The following is a 25,586-nucleotide window of genomic DNA, read 5'->3' as shown; positions in this document are numbered from 1 at the left end:
TATGACCATACCACTGCACTTCAGCCTGAATGGCAGAGCACGACCTTTTCTCTAAAAAAAAAAAAAAAAAATTAGTTTCCCAAAACAGTATGTAGTTGTATTGGTTTATATTTTTTCCTTAAATATGCAATGGTTAAAAAGAAAAACAAAAAAATATTTTGAAAGTGGGAAAGATGGGATTTGATCCATGTTTGTGGACCCCTTCCCCACCAGCCTGTACTCTTACTCTCGCTACTCAGAGTGTGTTCCAGGGACCAACAGCATTGGCATCACTGGGAATGTTGGAAAGGTAGCATCTCAGTTCCCACCAGAAATCCACTGAATCAGAATCTGTATTTTAACAAGATCCCTAGGTGATATAGTGATTTATCTCCCTGTCTCTGAACTGCCCTGAATCCTGGGGAAACTTTGACTTTTTTTTCTTGTATTGTATATAATGGTTCTCAAACTCTGAGATGCATCAGCATCACCTAAGGACCTTGTTAAAATGAGACCTTGTTATAGAAGACCCATTTGATTGCTATTTACTTGCCTCCAGTATTTGCTGTCCACATCAGGAACTTTCTGCTAGGTCACTGAATTGTATTTGCAGACTTCTGAACTTCCCTACCAAGAAAATGTATCAGTTGGAAGTTAAGGGGAAACAAACAAACAAACATACAGAATCTGAATTGGCAGGAGTGGAATTCAGGCATCTCTATTTTTAACAAGCCTCCAAGGAGTTTCTATGCACACCCATTGTTTAAGAACCACTGACATTTGAGAATCCTGAAAACTCTGTATTTGAAGAAGTGCAAGTCAGTGGATTCCAGGAAAGGTAAACAGACATAGGACATTCAGGAATTGAGAGTCAGATGCACAGCCTGCACTTGAAAAAAAAGTAGTATAAAGATGGAGCTTTGTACCCCAGTCAGGAGATTTTGGTAACTCTGAGCTCCCTTTCAAAGATAAAATAGTGTCTGCCACTTCCTCTAAGCAGTTGTGAGTATTCTCCCCGTCAAATTGCATGAAACAACAAGTTCTTGGATGTTGCAAATAGTTTGCATAAAACTGTTTTCAGTAGCAGTTTGGATCGTGTTTTGCTGAATACTTTGTGTCCCTAACTTGTAAGAATCTAGATAAATTTAGTCCATCAAACTTTAATCAAGTACCAGCTTGGTGCTGAGCTCTGTGTTGAATTCTGGGTCCTATTGCTTTCTCTGTGACCAATGGATGCCACTGATGTGGCCTCCCTCTCCAAACAGCTGGTTTAAGGGAATTGAACAAGGGTTCCCGTACATGCTCCACCCACTGGCTCACTGAGCTTGGAGAAGGGAGATGTCAAACTCCCAGTAAATATGCTGTGGACATAATTTGGCTGAGCTTTTCAGCTTATGGAAAAAAAATTTTCTGGGTGACTGTCTTCTAAATACTGACTTCATCTTATATTTTTGGTACCTTGGAAAAAACCTCATTGTAACAGCATCAATAATTATAGACACTAATAGAAATGCTCAAACCCTAAAGTAGGTTATGTGCAGATACATACTAGAAGGTGAGAATGTACTGTGTGGCTAATGTTAACACATTAAAGGTTTCCAGATCCTCAAAGAAAATATTAGAGGCTTGGCCCAATATACAATATATAAAATGTGAGTCAGCTTTCCTAGGGAAAAAGTCTCACCTTCAAATTTATTTTTGTTTTACAAGGTCTAAAGGTGTTGAATGTACCGTTTGGTGAAAGAGAAAAGTCAGAATGACTAAAAGTTGAAATGGCAAAGTAACTTCAGCTGCAACAGGGCTTATGCTCACTCATAATTAGCATCTCACATGGTAACCTATCCACTAGTTTTCTCATACTAATTGAGGCTCACACAGACTAGAGGTTTGGATGTTTCCCAGTCTTCAACCTAAACATCAGAATAAAAAAACTCCCATGATTTCCAGTTGTTTGGTTTATGGGCAATACAGAGAAGAAGCTGATTTCAGGATCTATAGTAATTAACAATAATTACAACAATAAAGCACCTAATGTTGTATGCTGCATTGTGGTTTATGAATCCAGGAACCATATTATTCTCAATGAAGTGAGTATTAGTGAGCCTCATCAGATGAAATAAGGAACTTCCTAGAGGTCAGGCCGTGGTCATACCCAGGTGGTGGGTAACACCAGAACCTAAACTTGTACCCAGTGCCTCACCACCACATCACAGCCACCGCCCCTGCACCCCCTGCCGCCCCCCCCTGCCGAGTCTTGTAAGTTCTTGGAGTTTCTAAATGAAGTCCGTAATTCAGCAAGCAGAGTGGTTGATGCTGACTTCAGATCCCAGGAGCTAGTTACGCATTTGTTATTATTTCCATTTTTGTGCAGCAGGCAGATGTTTCCTTATCAAGGCAGCCAAACCTGATCAGAATGATGTTCACCTACACTGGCAAGCAGGGTAGAGAGTTCAAGCCATAACCTGGATGAATCGGTTGGAAAATGACTACCAACTCAAAGGAGAAAGACAGGAATTATCTTGGTTATTTGCCTACACAGCCCAAATTAATGCTATAATTGCTTATACCATTTCCATTTTTGCATTTAATAGGTTTTGCAATGCTCTTCTTTGAGCAAGGAAAGGAGGATTCATTTTAAGTTGCTCTGGGTGCAGATTTCAAAACCATCTGCATCTGCTATAACTAGAAGGATTGTAAACAGAAACACAGCTTTGAGGCAAGATTTAAAAATACACTTCTCATTTTGCCAGGATTTGAGGGGAAAGAAGCTATGACTTTTTGGTACATGTATCTCCACACTAGTAGGACCATTTCCTTTCTAAAATCTGAGAACCGGCATAAAGTGCATCTGCCACTCATTGACTGTGTAACCTTGTGCAACCCATCTTACTGATGCTTCAGTTTTCTTATTTGTAAAATAACTACAATAACGATACTTATGGCATATGGTTGTTGTAAGAATTAAATGAGATAGAATACACAGAGTTCTTAAAATTTTTCACATCACGTGATAAGCTATTATTCTTGTGAATTATTTCCTTATTTGATATTTTCCCCTCTGAACGAGAAAAAAAAATCAACTTTTAAAGAATACATTGAGATTAACCATTGATATTTTTCTTTCACATTTACAAAAGTGTTAAATATTATTTGTGATCAAAAAATGCCTAGATATCTCTTAGAATTTTGTTCACCTTATCTGTGTTTTATAGCAACATATGGTAATGCTTGGGAAGAGTAGAAACTTTTTATTCGATTATCTTGATTATTTAATGATGATTGGATTCCCAGAAGGAGTGTCTAAAATTGTCCATCTCACCATATCTTATCTGTTTCCGGGAGACTGATGGGAAGTAACCACAAGCTCTTCTTTCTTATCCCTAAAAAGTAATGAGCTCGGACTCAGTGACAAGTTCTAATACAGTCTTGTAGAATAATGTGAGAATCAGAAAGCCTAGAGTCAAGTTTAAACTCAATCTCTTACTAAGGTATGTTGAGACGGAGTTTCACTCTTGTTGCTCAGGCTGAAGTGCAATGGCGTGATCTCGGCTCACCACAACCTCCGCCTCCCGGGTTCAAGTGATTCTCCTGCCTCGGCCTCCCAAGTAGCTGGGATTACGGCATGCACCCTTATGCCTGGCTAATTTTGTATCTTTAGTAGAGATGGGGTTTCACCATATTGGTCAGGCTGGTCTCAAACTTCCGACCTCAGGTGATCCGCCTGCCTCGGCCTCCCAAAGTGATGGCATTACAGGCATGAGCCACCATACCCAGCCGACTATATGTTCTTGAACAAATAGCTTAACCTCTCCAGCACCCCTGGGAGTTGAGATGTTAATAAGGCCTATTCTTTCTCCTTCATAGGATCATTGTGATCCTTCATAGAATGACTGAAAGTGATTTAAAAACACTAAAGCATTAGACTACTTAGTATTATTATGGCTACTAATGAATGATAATAATCATTATTGATATTTTTAAAATTAATAATAGGGCTCATACCAAGATAATGAGATTATAAATAATATTTTGTGAGAACAGGTTAATTTTCATAAACAAGCCTTTTCACAGAGGCTGAACAATAGATATCACTCTTCTTTCATTAAAAAAATAAACTAATCTGACCACTTTTTAAAAATTCCAATGACTTTTCCCTCTCATTGTGTTAACATAAATCTCCTCCAAATTTAAAGTTACAAAAGCAAGATTTCTTCCAAATGGCTCTGCCTCCTATGCCCCAAGGGTTTGCGATCGTAAGATCCTAGACAGTTTGCTGCTCTTTCTGATAAACAGAGAGGGTAACGAAGTGTAGTTGTTAGAAATACAGTTCAGGACTCAGGAGCCAGACTGCCTGTGTTCAAATCCACACCAACTTCATGACCATGACAAAGCAATCAGCTTCTCTGTACCTCAGTTGCCTCTTCTATAGCATGCTTCTAAATGGAGTTTTTCTGTCTTTGTATCCTCAGTGCTTGCCATAGTCCCTATTCCAGGGAGTCCTGATTTGTAGCATTTACTGATGACTGCGGTGTAAGTACTTCCACCATGACTGATGTCAGGCTACCCGTGGTGTAACAACTGACCTGCCAAATTCCTGAATATTTAACAGTCACCTCTTGGGACCCTGTATGAGCTGGCACCAGCCACACCACCATCTATGACTTAGGCACTCAGTCAGTGTGGATATGTTCATCAGTCAAGCTGGCTGCTGCATCAAGTAGTGCTAGATACTCCACAGAATGTGATGAAAATGACAAAATTCGGAAGGAACTGTGTGTGAGTAAAATGGTGCTCTAGAGGTAGTTTCTTATTTTAAATTCTGATTTTCCAAGGCACAGAGACATCAAATTGCTTCTCTGCCATCAGATCAAAAATCAGTCCCATGACCTGAGTTCGAATCCAGTTTCCATGATAGTGATTTAAATGTCCCTTAGATCTGGACAGTCCTCTCCTGCCCCCATGTGCTTCTGATATAGTTTTATTTAAGAAGCTGTCAGTCAGTCACTTGCCAAAGAGGAGCTGGAGAGGGAGTTTTTGCTGAGTTTACCTACCTTGCCTTGGACTCCCCCCATTCCTGACTTTCCTCCTCATCATTGATGTGCTTTTCAGAGTCCTGTACTGTGGTTGTCTAAGATTAGAGTCTAAAAAAGAATCTAATTCCTCCTCACAAGTTACTCTTTGTGTAAAGGCATGCCATCATAGCCAACGACTAGCCAGGTGACACAAAGAAGCATTTTTCCAAATCACAGCTGCCTTCAACAATTTTCAATTCTATTAAGGTGAGCAATTTCCCAAATCAGCATAACTTCAAGCCAGCATACCTCAGACTTCTGCCTCTACCCAGAGACCTCAGGCTGGCCTTCTGTAGACATAGCTGGCATCAACAGTGGCCTTTCCTTGGGAGCTCCTTGGCCTTTCCTTGGCTTTGCGTTTAAGGGCATTCTTTTTCTAATATGTGTGTGTCTGTCTCTGAGCCTCAGTCTCTTACCCTCTGTATTTCTTGTTGCCAGGAAGGCTGGGGCTCCGTAGTCTCCTCCACTTGGAAATAAATAGATTTCTCTCTTGGTTCCTGCACCTGCCTCTTGAAGATAAGATTTTCTCTCTGTGAACCTATGAACACACACACACACAATCATTCTTCCTTCTGTACGTGGGAGTTATCTGTAATGGGCATTCAGCAAAACATCCATGAGACCATATGCCATTTCAAACCACACATTTCTAACTATCTTGTATCTATAGAGATCAAGCTATATAATCCCAGCATCAGTCACTGACAAATTTGGAAGAGGAGAAGCCCAAGAGCCCTTCAAGTAAGAGTGAGAATGGTTCCTTGCAGTACTTACGAAAGGTCTTAGATATGGGGAAAGCCTTTTTGGCCACTTCAGGGTAAGGGTGGCAGCTTGCTGTTGCAACCCCACTACTATGGAAGTAAAGTTATTTTTATATGAGTCATAAGCCCATAGAAGTGAGGAGAATGGGGAAACAGACACCACCAACACAAGTTTGGAGGTGGAAGGCAGAGAGACAGGTGGTGAGGAAGAAAGAAAGAAAAGAAGCTCTTAGAGACCTGGATTCCAGCTGGTACAAGGGACTGAATTCCGAAAAACTCGGGACTGAATCCCCAAAGACTCAGGAACTGGAGGCACCAGTTACTTCTGAAGGGGAAGAGATGGAGAAAAGAGCTTAAAATAAGAATTGCTCAAAACGGTTTAGAGGCAGTCAGGATTCAATCTGGATTCCTACCCTCCTTCTGCACAACCAGGCAATCGCTCCCCCGATGCTATGTGTGGTGATGTTGAAATGCAGGGTCTCAGGTCTGGAGCACGCCAGACACTGTGCTATACAGGAGTTAAAGTACATATGATGTGCCCATTGGATGCTGAGACTCACAACCACCCCTCCTCTGCCACCACCCAACCTCCCAGTATTAGAAACCAGGCCTTTACCTTCCCTCTGAACAGATGATAAGATGAGCCGTTACTAGGGAAAATGACCATGCCAAAGCTACTGACTCAGTTTCACAGTTGCTGAGCCCCATTAATGTGCTCAGAGCTTCTCATCAGATTTCTAGTTTTCTATTGCTATACTCTTCAATGTGAACTAATAAGCAATGGTTACAAGTAAAGAAATCCTCTCATTTGGAAGATAGAAAATGTATTAGAGTTCTTCAGAGAAGCAGAACCAATAGGAGATATATGCAACTACTCCTCAACTTATGATGGGGTTATATCTCAATAAACTTATCATAAGTTGGAAATATCTTAAGTAAAAAATGCATCTAATACACCTAACCTACCAAACATTATAGCTTAGCCTAGCCTACCTGAAACACATTTCTACGGAATATATATTGCTTTCACACCTTCATAAAGTCAAAAAATCATAAGTTGAACAATCATAAGGCAGAGACCATTTGTGTATATACATGAGCATGTGCACATACATGAGCATGTGCACATACATAAATGTGGAGAGACACTGATTTCAAAGAATTGGCTCATGATTGTGTGAACAGGCTGGCTGGTTGAAAATTCATGTAAGAGTTGATTTTTCAGTCTTGAATTCAAAATCTGCAGAGTAAGCCAGCAGGCGAGAAATTCGGGTAAAATTTCTTCCATGTTACAGTCTTGAGGCAAGATTCTTTCTTCATAAGTCCTTGAACTGAATAATGAGGCCCACCCAAATTATGGAGAGTAATATATTTCATTTAAAGGTAACTGATTATAAATTTTATCATACCCAGTGAGACTGACAGCTAAAAATAGAAATAAATAAATAAATTGATAACATCCACAAATACCCAAATACCTTCACTGCAACATCTAGACTAGTGTTTGACCAAATATCTGGCTATCAATAGGCTACCCAAGTTGACACATAAAATCAAATATCACAGAGACCAAAACAAAGAAACAGAGAAAAGCAACTTGGAAAAAACTGCAGGGAGAAAACTTCATAAAAGTATTATTAATATCCTCAGACAGATAAGAGAAGATACTGTAACCACAACCCAGAAGCAGGATGTTACATGTGAAAGAAAAATAAAATAAAAACTCAGTGCACAAAAAAAGTTCTTGGAAAATGACAAATTAATGAAAATCTCAATAAAAGTGAAGGAGATAAGAAACTCTCACCAAAAGTAAAGCAAAACCTCACAGAGATGTAATATAAGAGAGAAAAAATAAAATTAGAAGAAGGTCCAGGAGATCTGAGATCCAAAAAATAGAAGTTCCATAAAAACAGAATAGAGAAAACAAAGGAAAATAAATTACAAATGAAATAATAAAAGAAATTTTCCCAAAGTGAAAACACAAAAATTTCCAGATTGCAAGAGCCCACTGAGTACCCAGTATTGGCTGAAAATAAACCCATGTAAAGTACATCACTGCAAAATCTCAGAAAATTGGAGGCAAACAGATCCTCCAAGATGTTAAAGAGAGGGGGAAAAAAATTACATACAAACTCCAAGAGCCAAAATGACTTTGGATTTCTCAAAAGCAATGTGGAGGGATTGCTTATAGTTTTTTACACAACCTAACTGTCAAAGAGCTGTCAGGGTGAAGTAAAGACATGTTCAGCTATGCAAAGTGTCACCAGATTTCCTTCCTATAAACCCTTTTGGAGGAAGTAACTGTGGAATGTGTTCTAGTGAAATGAGAGAGTAAACCAAGAAATAGGCAGACAGGTGATACAGGACTCACCAGATCCAACATGGGAGAGCAGGAAAGCAGGGCCAGAGGACAACATTCAGGGTGGAGCCAGTCAGAGGGCCTCAGGAGAGACTAATTCAGGGGATGAAAATACAGGGAAGCAGAGACAACTGAACTTGGAGAGACCTGGTTGATGAAGAGTTTCTAGTTAAATCAACAATCAATATTCAGAAATAAGCAAGCGAAAACACTGGACATTTTTTAACTCTTGGGAAAACAAGTTATCCATGAATATAAAAATATAATCGAGCTTACTACAGGACTTAGCTGCAAATAACATTTCATTGTCATAATGCAAACACTGATCATTGACTTAACCAAAATTACAATACTACAATATATTGTGAGATTGGGTCAGCAAAAGAGGTATTCCTATGTGGTAAGGCTGAAGGTTTGAAATAAAAAAAACATAGTGGAAAGCTAATAGAAAATGCCTAACACTAAAATAATCACAAAATAGTCAACTACTATGGAAGGAAATATTGAAATAGGGAAAGGAACACCCAGGTTACTTCGGAGGAAGTGTAAATGGGAGGGAAGACTGCTGGTGGACAAAATAAAACTTGTAGAACTACCTTCCTCTTTACTATGTGCATGTATACCTGTAATTTAAAAAACAAATCTTACGTTTATTTTTTTTAAAGGAGGGAAGAAAGAACACCCTTACTGGTTATTCATCCCTTCCATCTCAAGAGATAATGCATCTCGAGAGGTCGATAATGGCTCTTTCCACATCTGATATTTCATATTCTCTGTAGTGAGGATATTATATTACTACCAATTTCTGCATGATGGGCTTATGAGGGGAGAAAGTGAAAAAAACGCAGAAATCAGGATCAGACCAGGGGAGCTGGGCAAAGGCTGGAATTGTTTCCATTTCCCTGTGCCTTTACCAATCTAGGGTTCATTTGAGTTGACAAATATCATTTTACCTGCTCTCCCCTCATTCCTTTTCCAGGTGGGATTTCAGTACTTGACTAAGGAGAAAGGGCACAGGAGATAGGACAGTGACTCAGGAAAGGAGGTAGCGTGGTATCAATAGTAAACAACTCCTATCTGGAAGCATCTGCCTTGTGCAGTAATAGTGTCGGGGAGAAAACATCTTCCTCCCCATCTTGGATTCCACTCTTGAAATCTGTCCCTTGGGAAGGTCTTACAATTCTCACTAGCATTCGTGTATGTGGTTAATTAGGTGAATTTTTGTGGGCTAGCAGGAAATCCAAACTGCAACTTGGCAATTTAGTGGCAAGATGTTTCAAGCAATCAATTTGCTAACCACCTTTGGAATTTGGGCCCTTCCTATGATACAGCTCAACAAAGAATTAGGAGGACATGTTATAGCTGAGTCCAAGCACTCAGCCCTAGCAGGGGCATCCATGGCTCATGAAGTCCTCTGTTTCCCCAGGCTATCAGTGTACCTGTCTCTCACAGTTTACGGGGAGAAACTGTGAATCTGAGATTACAGCCTGCTTCCCAAACCCCTGCCGGAATGGAGGATCCTGCGATCCAATAGGAAACACTTTCATCTGCAATTGTAAAGCTGGGCTCACTGGAGTCACGTAAGTGAGATTATATAAGTGTCTTTCTCTACATTGTTCTTTATTGCTGCAACAAACCAGTAAGCAATTAACGAGGATAAAATATTTGCCACTAATAGTAAAGGCAAAGGGTTAACATCTGCACGAGACATATAAGGAGTGCTTACAGGTGACTAAAATGTTAATAGGAATTATCTCTGGGTAGTAGGGTCATGAGTAATTCATATTTTCTACTTTATGTTTCCCTGTATCTTCAAAATTGTGTATGATTACTATGTAGTCTGTAACTAGGAGAAGATAAAGTCATCTAGGCCACCTAATATTTCTACTATAATTCTGAGGCAGACACACTACCCATTTCCGCAGAATCCATTAACTGGACTCTACTGCCTATTGTTTTTTGATCATTCTGAGAAACTGAAACTTACCTACCCTTTGCAAACCTTTCTTTCCCTAAGAAATAAATAAATTAAATGTTTGCCAAAAGGAAAGAGACCATTTTAAATTCCTAGTAAAATGCCACTTTCAGCCATCCTTGATCGTTTTAGAAGTATATATATATGTAATCTCAAGCAAGTGATATTCTAATTACAGATCAGTCTTATGTATTCATTAGAGCAAATCTCCCGAGGACTTTACCAGGAAATACTTAGCTGACTTGGAATCGTTGGATGTAATTTAAAGTAATAAAGCGGCATTTATTTTTAAATACTCTGTGATTCTGACTAATTTCCGGCTGACCTCACCTCTATCTGTTCAAATTAGGGACATTTGGGTACATTTTAAAAGGTAGATTACCAAAAATATAGGTGATCGGACCTTTTAAATGAACATATCAGAACAATTGCTGAAATAGAGAAAAGTGAAAAAGAAGGTCTATGTACTCAAATATTATTAAGCTAAGAAAGAATAAGACTGAAACACTTGCCTTACAATTATACTCAAAGTGAGCCATGGATTGCTTTAAAGAGAATAAAATTGATTTAATTATTTTTCATTAGAATGCTTGAGTCATTTTTCCTAAAAATCTACGTGAGTATTAGCCTTTAACATAAGCACAGAATGTTGAAGACATGTAGCCCTCCACCCACCCACCCCCTGCCTCCCCCAGCTTCCCAAAGGGACCAAAAATTACTGTAGCCATTAGAGGAAAATGTCAGAACCAAAGACTTTCCTCTGGGGAAAACCTATACGATATATAGATTCACAGCTCTTTGTCTGCAATTCCACAATCCCAAAAGCTCTGAGAACTTAAAGGTTTGGAGTATGTTAGTGGCAAACTAATTGGGTGGCAAAACCTGTTCAAAACTGTTCTGAGGCTCTTTCTACTCTTTATTTCTCTCATTTAGTGTGAATATCCATATGTTTCACTGCAGAAACACTGGTATTTTTGATTATGGGATACTAGGGCCAGCACTAGTTTCTGTGAGGGGGAGGAGTATTTTACATAACGTGAAAGATATGTGTTGCATGTCCTTGCTAAAATTGCACAATTTAAAATTCTGAGATGCATCTCCTCCCGCGGATTTGGAGACCAGTACCTTTTCAATAGCATCTGTTATTCTTTCTCTTTCTCCTCCTCTTCTCTCCCACCTCAGTCTCTTCCTTTCCCCAACCCAGGTAGGAAAGGAAGACCTGGGAGAGATTGGGTTGCAAGGAACACCTTAACGCAAAATGATGACTTGGGGACCACAGTGTCCATATAAATGCCTAAATTAGTTTCCCCTCCCCCCCAAACCAACCATCTTTGTCCTGCTTCATCTGTACCCTTTAGGTGCATCATTTTCTTTTAAAGATGTCTGTGTTTTCTCGAGCTCCAGTATCCCATCGTGTGTGCACAGGTCCTGACGGTGGGGAGGGGCTTCTGTGTCGCCGCAGGTGTGAGGAGGACATCAATGAGTGCGAACGAGAGGAGTGTGAGAACGGAGGCTCCTGCGTGAACGTGTTCGGCTCCTTCCTCTGCAACTGCACGCCGGGCTACGTGGGCCAGTACTGCGGGCTGCGCCCCGTAGTGGTGCCCAACATCCAGGCCGGCCTCTCCTACGTGGGGAAGGAGGAGCTCATCGGCATCGCCGTAGTCCTCTTCGTCATCTTCATCCTCGTGGTCCTCTTCATCGTCTTACGCAAGAAGGTCTTCCGCAAGAACTACTCCCGCAACAACATTACGCTAGTGCAGGACCCGGCCACCGCTGCCCTGCTCAACAAGAGCAACGGCATCCCGTTCCGGAACCTGCGCGGCAGCGGGGACGGCCGCAACGTCTACCAGGAGGTGGGGCCCCCGCAGGTCCCCGTGCGCCCCATGGCCTACACACCCTGCTTCCAGAGCGACTCCAGAAGCAACCTGGATAAGATCGTGGACGGGCTGGGAGGCGAGCACCAGGAGATGACCACGTTTCACCCCGAGTCGCCCCGCATCCTGACAGCCCGGCGGGGCGTGGTCGTGTGCAGCGTGGCCCCCAACCTCCCCGCCGTGTCACCCTGCCGCTCCGACTGCGACTCCATCCGGAAGAATGGCTGGGACGCGGGAACTGAGAGTGAGTAGGAAGTGGTAATGCTCACCCCTCTGTGCTTACAGGGAACCTGCAGGGGGCGTTGTGCGAGAACGCTAAGGGAAGAAAGAGAGACCCTGTGGGCAGAGCATTCGCTATGACGTGATGGAGTGGAGTATTCACACAGGCTCTGGAAAACTGTCCAGGTTCCGATTCCCATTTACAGATGGGAGAAATGAAGCTCAGAGAGGGTAACATCATGAGCCCAAGGTCAGGCAGCTAGTTAGAGGCAGTCAGTACCCCAACCCAAGTCTTCCATGCTCCAAAACCCATCCTCTTCTCACAATAGCGTGCCACTGGTCAAAGTGCAAAAGAAAAGAAGAAAGTAGACTAGTTATTGTGTATAAATTATAATAGTGTGTGTTTCTGGGCCTATGTACAAAATGCAAAAAGCTACGTCAGTGATGTCCAGAAGTGCACTCTGGAAGGTTGGAAGAAGAGAGTATTTCCAGTCTTAGAATGAAGACTTGAGAGAAGCAGAGGGGCACTTCAATTGGACCGTGATGAGTTAAAGAGTCTGGGGAAAGGAGGATATTCCACCACAGGGGGGACCCATGTGATCAGAAGAAAAGCAAGTCATTTCTTCTTGGCTGGAATATAGAGACCATGAAACAAGGGGGGGGATCCACAAGGCAGAAAGGTGGTCTGAGCCAGATGGTGGTGTTTGCCCCTTCACTTGGCCTCATATAGCAACATTCTAGGCACAGGGAAGAGCCACAGGTGCAAAAGTCCTGGGATGGGAAGAAGCTTGGTGTGTAGAAGAGCACAGAGGAGGTCGGTGCAGTTGGTGCTTGCATTTTAACAGCAACACTATTGCAGGTTTTTAACTAAGTGACTGGCATGATCTAATTTACATTTTTTAAAGCTGGCTCTGGCTGATCCTAGGAGAAGAAATTGAACAGGCTCTCTTCCCAAAGAGGGAGGAAAGCAGAGAGCAACTTAGGTAGTCTCTGTGAACATCTATGTGAGAGATTGTTTTCCCTGCTGTTAGTATCCATCACAAGGAGACTAAAGGAATCTTTGCTGTAATCTATAACTTCATCAGGACAAATGACTTTATATCCCAGTAGCAGCTGTGTCCTAGAAGTCTATGGTTATAGTACTGTGGCATATGTTGAGGGAGAAGGAGGGAGCAGGAAGGTTTCAGATGGAGCTAGAGACCATGGGCAGCCAGGGAGATAAAGGTTTTCTTCATGGAGGAAGGGAGTATTCCTACTGATATCTTTAAGAATGAATAAGATTTCAGTAGGACACTTTGGAGATGGTTTCCCACGAACGGGAAGAAGCTCAGTGTAGAGGACACATAAAGGGTTACCCGAGAGATGTCTGGCTCTGTTGTTCAGGTGAGAGGTCAAGGTTAGAAGTGAAAGTTTGAACGACATCTGCATGTAGGATGGTGGACTCTGTAGGAGGGTGAACTCACCAAGGGAACAAGAACAGAGAGGATGGTCAAACCAGGCCTCCAAAAGAACCCTGTAGATGACTACATGTGGGCTTTGGGCAGAAGGGGAGGAGCCAGGCAAGAAGACAAACACTTTCCAACAAAGAAAGAAAAGGGAAAAGGAAATGACCCCTGTCCAGAAGCCAAGAGAATGTCAGTAAGGTCATCAGTGTTGACTACTGTGAAACTGCCAAGGAGGACACAGGCTAAAATAGATGTATAGTGAGCTTGATGATGCTAGGAGTCTTAGCATCTCAAGCGCCTCTCAGTAGAGCCATCAAGGCAGAAGCCAGAATGCAAGGGTTGAGAACCAAGAGGTTTGATGAGAAAGTCAGAGCAGCAGGTGAATGTGAAGCACACTGCTGCGTGTTGTATCATCTCCTTAAACCATCACAGTGCCCCCATGTTGGCACCATTACCAGGCCATCATTCCATGGAGGAAAAAACTCCATTCAGTGAGTGAAATACTCACCTGAGGGCACCTAACTAGGAAAAGAAGAAGTCAGGATTAAAACCTGTGCTCTTACCAGCACTGTTCTTGGGAGCTTTGGCAGGAAGGAAGGAGAGCGGTATTAGAGGAAGAGGATTTCTTGGTGATAGCAGAGGGCCAAGGATGAATTCTTTCTATTCTAGCACTGCCCCAACATGCTATCTGCTGATTCCGTCTTTCTGTAGACACATATATTTTAAGCAGTTGCTCTTGAATTTCAGTCATAAATATATTCACTCTCAAATTATCTGTTGAGTTAGACTTTACTATAATCTTGCCAATCCAATGGCTAATAGGTTCTTTTCTATTTAGCAATAAAAAAGGGGGGAGTTGAATAAATGAAGGAGTGGAGAAAGGAGTTTTATGCTCAGCACTTCATTCACCGGAGTGGATTATTTGTCATTTCCTTCCTTGTGTTCAGGGTTAAGCTTGTGCATACCTTGTGCTTTTTTGAAGCTCATCCTCATATTCTCTGCAATGTGGCTGTTAGGAGGTGAATGTCTGTCTCCCTGGCATATCTCTCCACTTATATCGGTTGTCTAGCCAACTCGTGTGGCCTCAGCCTCTGACAGCAGATGCAGAGCCACCATGCCTATTCCTGACATCGCCCTTTTTGGAAGAAACGTGTAGCCACAGAGAGGAACAAATGTTCCCTTAATCACAAGTCTGCATCTCTTTGTACCATTGCATTACATGATGATTTGCAGCTCTTCCTGGTGATCACTGCCCTCCTCCCTTCCTGATGTGACAGCTTTATTTCCAGAATTCCCCTCAGGCCAAAAGTCACATTTTCCCCCAAAGTCTTGTTGGGTTGTATTGAATACATTTCCTTCTTTGTTAAGCAAGGCAGAGTTAGCTGGTGAGACAATTTCTGGGCTACTAATTCATTTTGCATTTGACAACCTCAAGATACAGGCTGTTTTTATTGATTCCTTTAGTCCATCAAATAAGAAAGTAGCCCTGGTGTGCGTGTGTGTGTGCGCGCGCACGCACGTGCATCTGTGTGTTTCTGGCTGTCTTTGTGCAGTAAAGAAGGAGGACATATATGGATAAGGGCATATCCACACCACTGCCGGCCCTCCTACGTGACACAGGCTGTAGAACGTGGTCACTCCCAAAAATGATACAACACTGCCCTCTAGAAGGCAAAGCTGAAAACTCCACTCACTGTCCAGAGATGGAAGTTAGGATAAATGTAAAGGCATTCTCGCCTATAAAATATTTATACCCCTATTTTAAAAGTAATCTCATTTAACCTGGTGTTGACACCTCATCAGTTCATGTAAATGATGTAAATTAACTCTGAATGGCAAAGAGCAATGCAGTCCACTTCATCCTCCTTTACTCTTCACTCAGTTGCTTCACTTTGAGGAAGGAACAGCTACTTTTGGCTGTCAGCTGTTTGGAAGCTCATTTATTATGGGCTAAGGGTTTCAAATCCATAATGTAAATCACTTGATTGACAGACCTTTGCCCCCAATGGCACAATCAATTTTCTATTGTGGAGCTAAATTATTTTCTCTAAGCAAATGAAAGAGCCTCGAGAAGTGAACTAGCTGGGGGGCAGGGGTGGGCAGGAGGAAATAGGCACAAGGTAACCAGTGTAATTTCTGCTTTCTCTTTGGCTGTCCACGAAGACAAAGCGGTTGATGACCCGGGAGAAGTGACCTGCTTTGCAGGTAGTAATAAAGGCAGCAACTCTGAAGTTCAGTCCCTCAGCTCCTTCCAGTCAGATTCTGGTGACGACAATGGTAAGAAGTCATCAGATTTGTTCGGAGTGGGTGGGTTCTGCTTCCTGTTGTGAAAGACCGTGGTTGGGAGGAGGGTGGTGTGACTGGCTTTGTTTCTCAACCTGTTCATGGGCTTTTGAGCGTGTTCACCAGGTTCCTGGTTTACTCCATTGTTGGGTGTCATTGCCAAAGGAGCCCCCATTGAGCTGTCACTGTGAGCAGGCCTAGAGATCTGTACCAGGGGTTGATGAAGTTACCCTGGGCCTCCAGTAGTGAGTCCTCTTTGATTTGGTTCATGGTGGAACTACTTCATCCCAAATTATATTCTCTAGCAGACAGAGTAATTTATTTCTTTTTTTATTTTACCAACGATCTCTTCCCTCTTCACTATATATCCAACATGCCCGTCATTAGAAATTAGTTCAGAGACAAAAACCTTCTAATAGAACCAGTGGAATCTTCATTCAATTGAATTCCCCTTATAATCATTTGAGTTATGGGCTTTTGGAGAATTTATTAAAAACTGTAAGGCAGCTCCTTAGAAAAATGCACATACACCCAAAATGTTGCATGCAATTTCTCATGGTTCACAGACTTTGTTGACACTCCAAAGCTGCTACCTCTACCTCTTGTGAACTTACGCTTATGGAGAGGGTACTAATGCTGGACTGGGTTTTCTGAGCTGAGGAACCAGCTTTGGAGGATGGGTTGTTCTCCCCAGGGCAAGGGAGGGAAGCGGGAACAGTCATAAAACAGTGAGTGTTTTCAATGTGCTAGGTAAACCAAGAATAATTTCAAACAGACATCCACAGAGACAAGCAGCCTTACCTTAGGTCATTTTCCCATTTGTCAGCAACTAGCAACAAATGGATACTTATTAATTTATGTAATCATTCAATCTATAAATCCTTGCTGAATTTTTTCCATATGCTAAGTCCTTTACCCAGAGTACAAAATGAAAAAGGCATAGCCCTTGCCTCCAAGGCAAATACAGAAACAGGTGAGCTCCAAGACCATAGAAGCAATCATGGAAGTAAAAGAGCCTATTTTCATCACCACTTTCAAATGCTGGCACTTCTGAGAAGTGCAGATGCCTTCAGTGTATCTGTCTGCTGGGACAACAAATCATGTAACAGTGGATTTTTTCTGACCATTATCGGAAGGTCAAAGACACACCCCCAGAACTGTATGCCTTGATGTATCCTCTTTTCCTCCTCCCTAGCCAGAAGAAAAGCTATGGCTAGTTTGCACTTTATATAGAAGCACCTAAGAACGTAGACAGTCCAGACTCCAGGCAGCAGATCCAACAATGATGCCTGGTTAACTGTTCTCCTGGGCTCTGCTGTGTGCACCCTGAGGATCACACTCTTGCCTTTTTATGCTTAACATTCCAAGTTGGTCCCAAATGAGGCAGGTGGTGTTAGGAACTTTCATCAAACTGGTTTTAAGCCTGATCACCTCTCCACAAGCTGTTGTACTGAGCATTAAGGCAACCCATATAGACCACAGATACCTCCTTCTCTATTCTAACTATTTGAGAGGCCAAATGCTGACTTCTGTCCACACCTTACTGGTGGAAGCTAGGCCTTGGGTCGTTCTGGGCCGTCAGTGGCATTATGTGACCGTGAAGCCATCAGCCCTGCAAAGGTTATCCTCTATCACTGGCATTTGGTTCAGAGCAGCATGACTGACCAACAAATAATTATTCCCGGGAATAGTGAGGTCTTCCTCTGAGAGCCTTTGGGAGTTGCTAATGAGAAATTAGCATGAGCTTGATGAGCCGCTACCTTCCTAAATTGATTTTGCTAAGTCATGAGGGGTGAATTTATGACCCAGCAATCATGACCGATCCTGCCTTTCAGGAGGACTGGCCTTGGATTTGCTGCCATTTCTCTTCCATTCCACAAATCCCGGGACCCTCTAGATAAAGGTGTCCACTGATACGCTCCCTAACAGATTGTGGGGAGGCTTTGGGTGTTTGCATGCTTCACCTTCATTGTTGTTGTTGTTGTTGTTGTTAAAATAAGTTAAGGTGTGTTTAAAATACACAACTAACCTGAAGCTGTCCTTCCCCTCCCTCCGATCTTCTTTTCCTGATCACAAGCCTCCATAGTGACTGTCATTCAGCTTGTCAACAATGTAGTTGACACTATAGAGAATGAAGGTATTTACTTTTTTTCTTCCATAGCATTTCTTGAAATTTTGCTTCCATGTTACTTTGGACTAGGAGTGATTTTAATGGATTGGCCACAGAGTGGGCAATGAACAGCTGGTTTCCGATGAGATGTGGGGTATTTCTCTATGGATCTGTTTTACAATTTTGAAAAACAAAACCTAGTTCATAACTTATTAAAAAAAATATGTGGGGTACTCTCTTTATAAAATCCCTTTCAGGAGAAGAGCACCCAATTAGTTGCAATCCAGATTAATACTAAATTTATCTTTATATTCAACATGTGTTCATTGAGCTCCTACTATGAGCTGGGAATCCTTAAGAAATCATTCAGAGCTGCAATATTATGGATACTTATTTCAACCAGGTAACTTTTATTAGCAACTTAATAAAATCAGGGCCTGGCATAAATGTGATTTATCTGTTTTGTTTTGCTTTGTTTTTATCCTAAATAACAATGGGAAGAAACAAAAAAGGCTAAACTTATTCATAGCCCATAGGCCTTTAGGAGCATGTTTTTTAAAGTCATTTCAAATGTTCTGTTTTATCTCTCTTCATGTGGTTTGGATTGTCAGTTTTACTTTTCACTTTGTATTTAAACAGTGTCTGTCATGGACCAAGGACAGAACTACAACCGAGGTGACTGTGCCGCAACCCTAGCATAACTTGTATTTGTGTGTTTTGAATTGCTGAGTTCATTCTTACCCTGTTCCTGTCCCTCTGCCCTGATCTGAATTTTGCATGTCTCAGGTGTCTCGTGCGCTCAGTATTGGAGGTGAAAGCTCCAACAGCATTCCCCTCCTAGCCTCATCCTCTGTGCGTGTGTTTCACCCGTTTGCCTGCACACCTTCCTGCCTCCTGTGGTCCACAGCACAGCTGATAGACCTCTCTGCAAGCACGTTGCCAGTCTGGCTCTGCAATAGCATGTGACTAGGAAGAGGGAGTGGGGACAGTTCTCAGGGGTCCTGGAACTGTCTCCTTGGCGTGTCCTCGCTCTTCATCTCACGGCATGGCTAAGTGTGAGGCTCTGCAGCAACCAGGCATCAACCTGTCAGAGTTGCCATTGCCTTGTTCTCCACAGGCCAAAGCATGGCTGGCCCCACAGACCCTTGTAAGAAGCTTCTTAGGGTCTCTTGGATGCTAAAAATTGCATGTCAGGTCCCTCCCCTGCTCCTTTCCCAGCCATGCACCAGCTCCAGTCTAGAGGAAATTAACTGTCATGGTTTTTCTCTTGCAGCCTATCACTGGGACACCTCTGACTGGATGCCAGGGGCCCGCCTGTCAGACATAGAGGAAGTGCCCAACTATGAGAACCAGGATGGAGGGTCTGCACACCAGGGGAGCACACGGGAGCTGGAGAGTGATTACTACCTTGGTGGTTATGACATTGACAGTGAATACCCACCCCCTCATGAAGAGGAGTTCTTGAGTCAGGATCAGCTGCCTCCCCCTCTCCCAGAGGACTTCCCGGACCAATATGAGGCCCTGCCACCCTCCCAGCCTGTCTCCCTGGCCAGCACACTGAGCCCGGACTGCAGGAGAAGGCCCCAGTTCCATCCTAGCCAGTACCTCCCTCCTCACCCATTCCCCAATGAAACGGATTTGGTGGGCCCGCCTGCCAGCTGTGAATTTAGTACTTTTGCTGTGAGCATGAACCAGGGCACAGAGCCCACAGGCCCAGCAGACAGCGTGTCTCTGTCCTTGCACAATTCCAGAGGCACCTCATCCTCAGATGTGTCAGCCAACTGCGGCTTTGACAATTCTGAAGTAGCCATGAGTGACTACGAGAGCGTAGGAGAGCTCAGCCTCGCCAGCCTTCACATTCCCTTTGTGGAGACTCAGCACCAGACTCAAGTGTAGACATCACATCTTGGGTAGTTCACCCTGTTTGTTACAGAAAAGTGGAAGCTGATTGGCTGGGCTTGTGTCCCAGTGGAGCATCGTCTGTGGAAAGAGAAGGGAATATGGTATTTTTCCACTAGAAACTTCTTCACAAGTCATACTGTCCCAACAAGCAAGCTTGATTCCAGTTGGGTGAAAATGAAAGGCTCAGAAATTGTTTTTGAGAGGTGTCTGGTAATCCTGGATGGAGGTACCTGCGTTCACAGCTAAAAATGCAAAGAGGGAAAAATTATTTCACCCACTAAGTTATACAGCCAGTCTTGTATGGCTTTGTGCAGTGTTGTACTCTGGAAAGTGTTACAGTGTCAGTCCTTGCAGTATTAAAAACTGGCAACAATCAAAGAGGCATTGTTGCATGTAATTTTGAGCCAATGAAATGAAAATAGTAGTAATGATTGTTGGAAAAGTTAGTCTCTTAGGCGAAAGAAAAGAGAAACAAATATTAAACAAACCAGAAAATGGGCTGAAGCCTTTTATATCAACTCTATTTTTTTGATAAGCTGCCCAATTTTCAGCTATAAAATTAGGTTTGAATAACATGTTTAGTATGCTCAGTTATTTCTGTTTGCTTGTGTTACGCATCCAATCTAATATAGTTGGGTTTTATGATCTTCGAGAAAGGTATCAATGAAGAGCAACGTGAGGCTTTTGGATTCCATTTGGTGGGTGGGGGAGGAAGTTGGAATTGTTTGAACATTAGAAAGAATGTGATTATCTGGTTGGTTTTGTGTTTTCTGGTAAATATTCCCGTCGGTAAATCTAACATTGCTACAGAAGTTGGTTTTGTTCGTATAGGTTCTCTACAATGAGATATTTTTAGAAGTTTAAGCAAAACTCACAAATTCAGGGAGAAAAAAGAAAGAAAAAACTATACCTTCAAAGTTTGCAACCTAGATTATCACAGTTCTTGATAATGCAGAGGAAAGGTGTCTGTTACTCGAAATCGGTAGCGTCACCATTATAAATACAATTATGTTAAGAAAAAAAAGAAAGTAGACTAGTTATTGTGTGTAAATTATAATAGTGCGTGTCTGTCTGGGCCTATGTACAAATATGTGCTTGCACTCAGTAAGGCTGCTCTTGAGGAAAGCTAATGTGAAGGTTTTGGGAAATGGACCATGTTGAAAATTCTGTCAGCGAGCATGGCATACCTTTCAATTTCTCTGATCTCTATGGTGTTAGAGAAACATCAAATGCCATATTTTACTCTGGTTCAGTTAACTTTATTTTGGTACTGCCAATAAAGCAAAATTGTGCTTTTTTTTTTTTTTTTTTTCCTCGAGACAGAGTCTTGCTCTATCACCCAGGCTGGAATGCAATGGTACAATCTCGGCTCCTGGGTTCAAGCGATTCTCCTGCCTCAGCCTCCCAAGTAGCTGGGATTACAGGTGTGTGCCACCACGCCCAGCTAATTTTTTGTAGTTTTAGTAGAGATGGGGTTTCACCATGTTGGCCAGGCTGGTCTCGAACTCCTGACCTTGTGATCTGCCTGCCGTGGCCTCCCAAAGTGCTGGGATTACAGGCATGAGCCACCGTACTCAGCCCAAAACTGTGCTTTTTAAAAACAGTATTTTCTTATAATTTTCCAGAACTACCCTCTGTTTTTAAAATGTGTAATGTTTGGTTACACCCTGGGATTCCCTTCTCATCTGTGGGCTTTGGCCATGATTTCCAAAATTAACAGGAGAATCATTCCACTGGAAATATAAAAATCCAGTCCTCAAAACTTAAAGTTGATAAGTTGAGTGACTTTCCTCTTTTGCTTCAATCAGATTATGGCCGCCTGTGCAGTGGCCATGGTAAATATATGCATATTTGCACTATCTGCTTAATGAGCAAATCTGTGTCCACAGTTTCTGATGACATATGGCATTGGTGTGTAAACTGTACTGTCCCAAGTCTGTGCATTATTCACTCAGACATATTTTTAGTTATTTCAGTTGCATTTAATCCACTTACTTCTTTTTTATGAGTCAGTGTTTCTGAAAGTTTATGCAAAAAAAAAAAATCCCTTTTCATTCCCAAACTTTCTAAGTAAGTGGATACACTTCACAGGTTTTTCAGCCTTTCTCTTCCTGTCTCTTGGTCAGACCTACTCATGGAGGCATTATCCACACTGTGGTCTTGAAATAAATGAATTTCACTAAGGCTGCTTTCGATAATAAAGTCTTTGGTATTTTTCTTATGTAAGAAGCACATTTGCAAGAGTCATGGAAAAAAATGACAAACTAATGGCCTAGAATAGAGTCACTGCTACACTTTAAGTAATGCAGTGACATAAAAACCATCAAAGTAAAACCAACAATTCATTTCTTGCCCCCAGGAAATATTAGAATGAGATTAATGCCGATGAGTCACTACTGCTTACACAGCATCTCTTCAAGGGAGAATGCCTGACTGACACAGTAATGAAAGAATAAATAGATCCTAATGCAGTCATGAAGCCACTGAAGAAAATTGTGCCCACCCTTTGCTGTCACCTATGTAAAATATCTCTTTCTTTGGGATATTGTCCCCTGATTTTCTGCAGAATAGCTCTGCAGCTAAATATATACCAGGCAAGCATGTATTATGTTTTGATTTATTATCTTTAAACACATGCTATCTCTTCACTTTTTGGAAAGTTAGATTTCCCTGTAGATTATGAAATGCTTTGCAATCAGGCCAAGATGCTACTAGGTGGGGATGACCACTGATTCAAAACAGCTGGAAGAGTCCCAGTTGCTAGTCCAAACTCCTTATTTTATCAAAGAGGAGACATACCTTCTTTGGGTATGGAAAGGACGTCCCAAGCTCACAGAGGAAGTTAATTAGCTTAACAAGGACTAGAACCCATCCATCTGGCCAATATTCTTTTTACGTAATATTGTTCACCCCTACACTGCCTTGAGCATGGGAGCCACCTGGTTCTGATGGACCCTCTGACTTCCACCATTCCTCCTTTGGAATATGCTATAAAAGGAAATTCATGGAGAATATTTTTCTGGAAGCCAGTTGATCTTATGTTTCCTTGCAGCCCCTCTAGGGAGAGGGGTTATAGAATTCTCACATTTCTGTAGACATTCATCGAAATGCTGCTTCTGCCAAATGAATGTTTGTATAATAGGGATGAAATGATAATTACAGAGTTCAGCTCAGACCAGTCATCAGTTGTAGTGAAACTTTGATTATACTGTTACCTACTGGTTGCATTTTTGGTTTTGGTTTTACATTTTTTTCTTCCCACCAACACTGGCTACTCTTTGTCCTACCCCCTCCACCATGATGAACCATGTGGAAAATATTTAAATCAATTGGTGTCCTTCTCATTTTTCTAACATGTATGTGCCACCTCCTGGAAGCCATTTCCCATAATCTGTTGTAGGCACTTTACTAGTATTGCACACATTCTGGTTAGGTTGAGAATAGCTAGACTCTTGGTGCTCGTCATATAGTAAGCAAGAACTTGAGGGTAGTAAAAGGTGAATAAAGTGCATGCTCCATTTATTCCCTTTCCTCTATGAATATTTTGCTGCTGCGTTCTAGTCTATGCCAGCTTTCCATGTACCGTTGACCTGCCTATTCATGAAATGCCATGTAAAAGATTTAGTAACATGAGTAGGTGGTCCATGCTTTGAGGTTCGTCCAATTAGAGAATCAATGTGAAAGCCTGGAAAGGGGAACTAGTTTCTAGGATGTGCCTGGAACTTTCCTTGGAAATTACTAGCACATTCTGGAAAAAAAGCAAGTAGAACATATCTACCATCAGTCCTCTCCTACTTACTTCCCACCCCACCCTACCCACACTGATGCTATGTTTGCATCATCAAAATCAGGGGAATTGAGAAAAGAGATTATCAAAATAAATTATTAAAGATCCAGAAAACAGTTTTATGTGAAGTAATTCAGGAAGATCTAGTGTTCATTTTGCGTGGATTGTCCAGGTAATTGTCTGGCTCTTCACTCCGCTGCCTTCCCAGTGCACAGGTATTGCTAAAGTGGTTAGGCTTTAATGTTTTATGTTTTTAGCTTCAAACCATGGGAAATGGAGATTTGAAGAGGCATTTATTCCATGTCATCATTTTGTGTGCTCTGTGAGAAGGTGGTTATGTGTTTTTGCTGGTTTGTGTCCCACAGTGTTCAACTGCACATTATTCTGATGAAAATCCACAATGTCTTTGAGCTTCTGGTTGTGTAATGCTGGGGTTTAAAGTCACCGTTTGTGGGTCTGGCATCAGTTAATATTTAGCCAGCTGGCTAAGAGATAGGAAAAGAATATGATATTTCTTTCCTTATGTAATAATGAAAAGCAATAATTAAAGTAGGTAATAATACACAAAGGCCATAATTAGTCTCTTCTAGTGTTTAGAATGCACTTGAGAATCATAGAGTCATTTGGAGCGTGTTTGGACCGATTTGTGTGTACTGTAGTACACTTCTGGCAAACAAATACCTGAATTGCTACTATTTAACAATCTTATGAGCCCACACTACTGCATTTTGGGAGTGGCAAATGTGTTTGGAAATGGAAGCAGTTCTTTTTAAGCACTGTATCAGAGAGATTGTCTTGTACATTTGCCTGTTGCAAACAGGCTGGTTTGTAAAAGATGTATGTTTTGGTGTTTAAAATGTTTATAAAATTGTATATAAATGGTTTCAATTTTCCAGGCTTTTGTAGATACTATATTTGATGCCTATCAGGATGCTTTAATTTGGGGGGTCGAATATAATTGTAAGTCATCCACGCTGTTGGTCTGCAAACTTTTGAGGTAACTGCACACACAAAAAAAAGGATTTTAGATTTGAATATGATGTTTTTTACTCATTTCAAAACGTACTGTAACCTTTCTTTGGTTCTTACTGTTTTCATTTAACTTTCTCTGTTTTCAAGAAAAATGTTTTTATTGACATTTGTAAAAAAAATTAATGTGTTTTGCCCAGTTATTAAGTATTTTATTTTTATGCAATTTCAGAGTCACAATGAGGTATGTCATTCCTTCATACACACGCACATCCACCTCAACTTGCACACACATCACACACCAAACCTTATGCAAAGGGGAAAGCTAACACTTAGAGTGGATTTTGTCCCTTAAGAAAATGGATTGTTCCTGCATATATTGCTGGTGGCAGTATTCAGTCTTGTGTTCTTTTTCTAAAAAAAAAAAGGAAAAGGAAAAAAAAAGAAAAGAGAAAAACAAAACAAAAGCAAACAAAAAAAAGACAGCCAAAAAAAAAAAAAAAAGAAACAACAACAATAAAAAACACAACAGTGTACAGGTTTGTAACTGCCAAAATTTGATGGTTAAAACAAGTTTTCAAGTAAAAAGAAAAAAATGAAACTAGCAATTGTGTTGACTCTTTTTAAGTGTTTCCTTTTCTTTATCTTTAATTCATTGCTCACATGGTATTTAGGAGGGCATATTCCACAGGACATGGTAGAAAGACGTGGTACAGAGCAAAGCTCTTTAGCCCTAGTCTACCCCTGAAAGAGAGGGGTCTCTGGTCTGAAAGGGATGTTTTAGTTTTGTTGTGTTAGTGTGGCTTCCCCGACCCCCCCAGGCTTTTTACCTCCAGAAAAACTTCCATCTG

At 41.5% G+C, this 25,586-nt stretch overlaps 1 protein-coding gene across 2 annotated transcripts in view; it reads left to right on the top strand.

Annotated features, from left to right (window-relative positions):
- FAT3 (FAT atypical cadherin 3) overlaps positions 1-25,339 on the top strand; it is a 721,964-nt gene extending 696,625 nt beyond the window's left edge. Inside the window, exons 23-28 of one of the 2 annotated variants that reach the window (XM_030918946.1) lie at positions 9,598-9,751; positions 11,609-12,264; positions 15,848-15,961; positions 18,045-18,104; positions 18,717-18,752; positions 19,351-25,339. In XM_030918946.1, the coding sequence (XP_030774806.1) occupies positions 9,598-9,751; positions 11,609-12,264; positions 15,848-15,961; positions 18,045-18,104; positions 18,717-18,752; positions 19,351-19,973 (1,643 nt within the window). In that variant the 3' untranslated portion in view covers positions 19,974-25,339. The remainder of the gene's footprint in view (positions 1-9,597; positions 9,752-11,608; positions 12,265-15,847; positions 15,962-18,044; positions 18,105-18,716; positions 18,753-19,350) is intronic. The other variant, XM_030918947.1, reaches the window with a different exon arrangement.
- Positions 25,340-25,586: the final 247 nt, after the last annotated feature.

This window comes from Rhinopithecus roxellana, chromosome 15 (genome assembly GCF_007565055.1).
Source record: "Rhinopithecus roxellana isolate Shanxi Qingling chromosome 15, ASM756505v1, whole genome shotgun sequence".
In the NCBI taxonomy this organism is placed as follows: domain Eukaryota; kingdom Metazoa; phylum Chordata; class Mammalia; order Primates; family Cercopithecidae; genus Rhinopithecus; species Rhinopithecus roxellana.
Note: the sequence above shows the minus strand (reverse complement) of the source record. Positions and strands in the feature narration are given on the sequence as shown.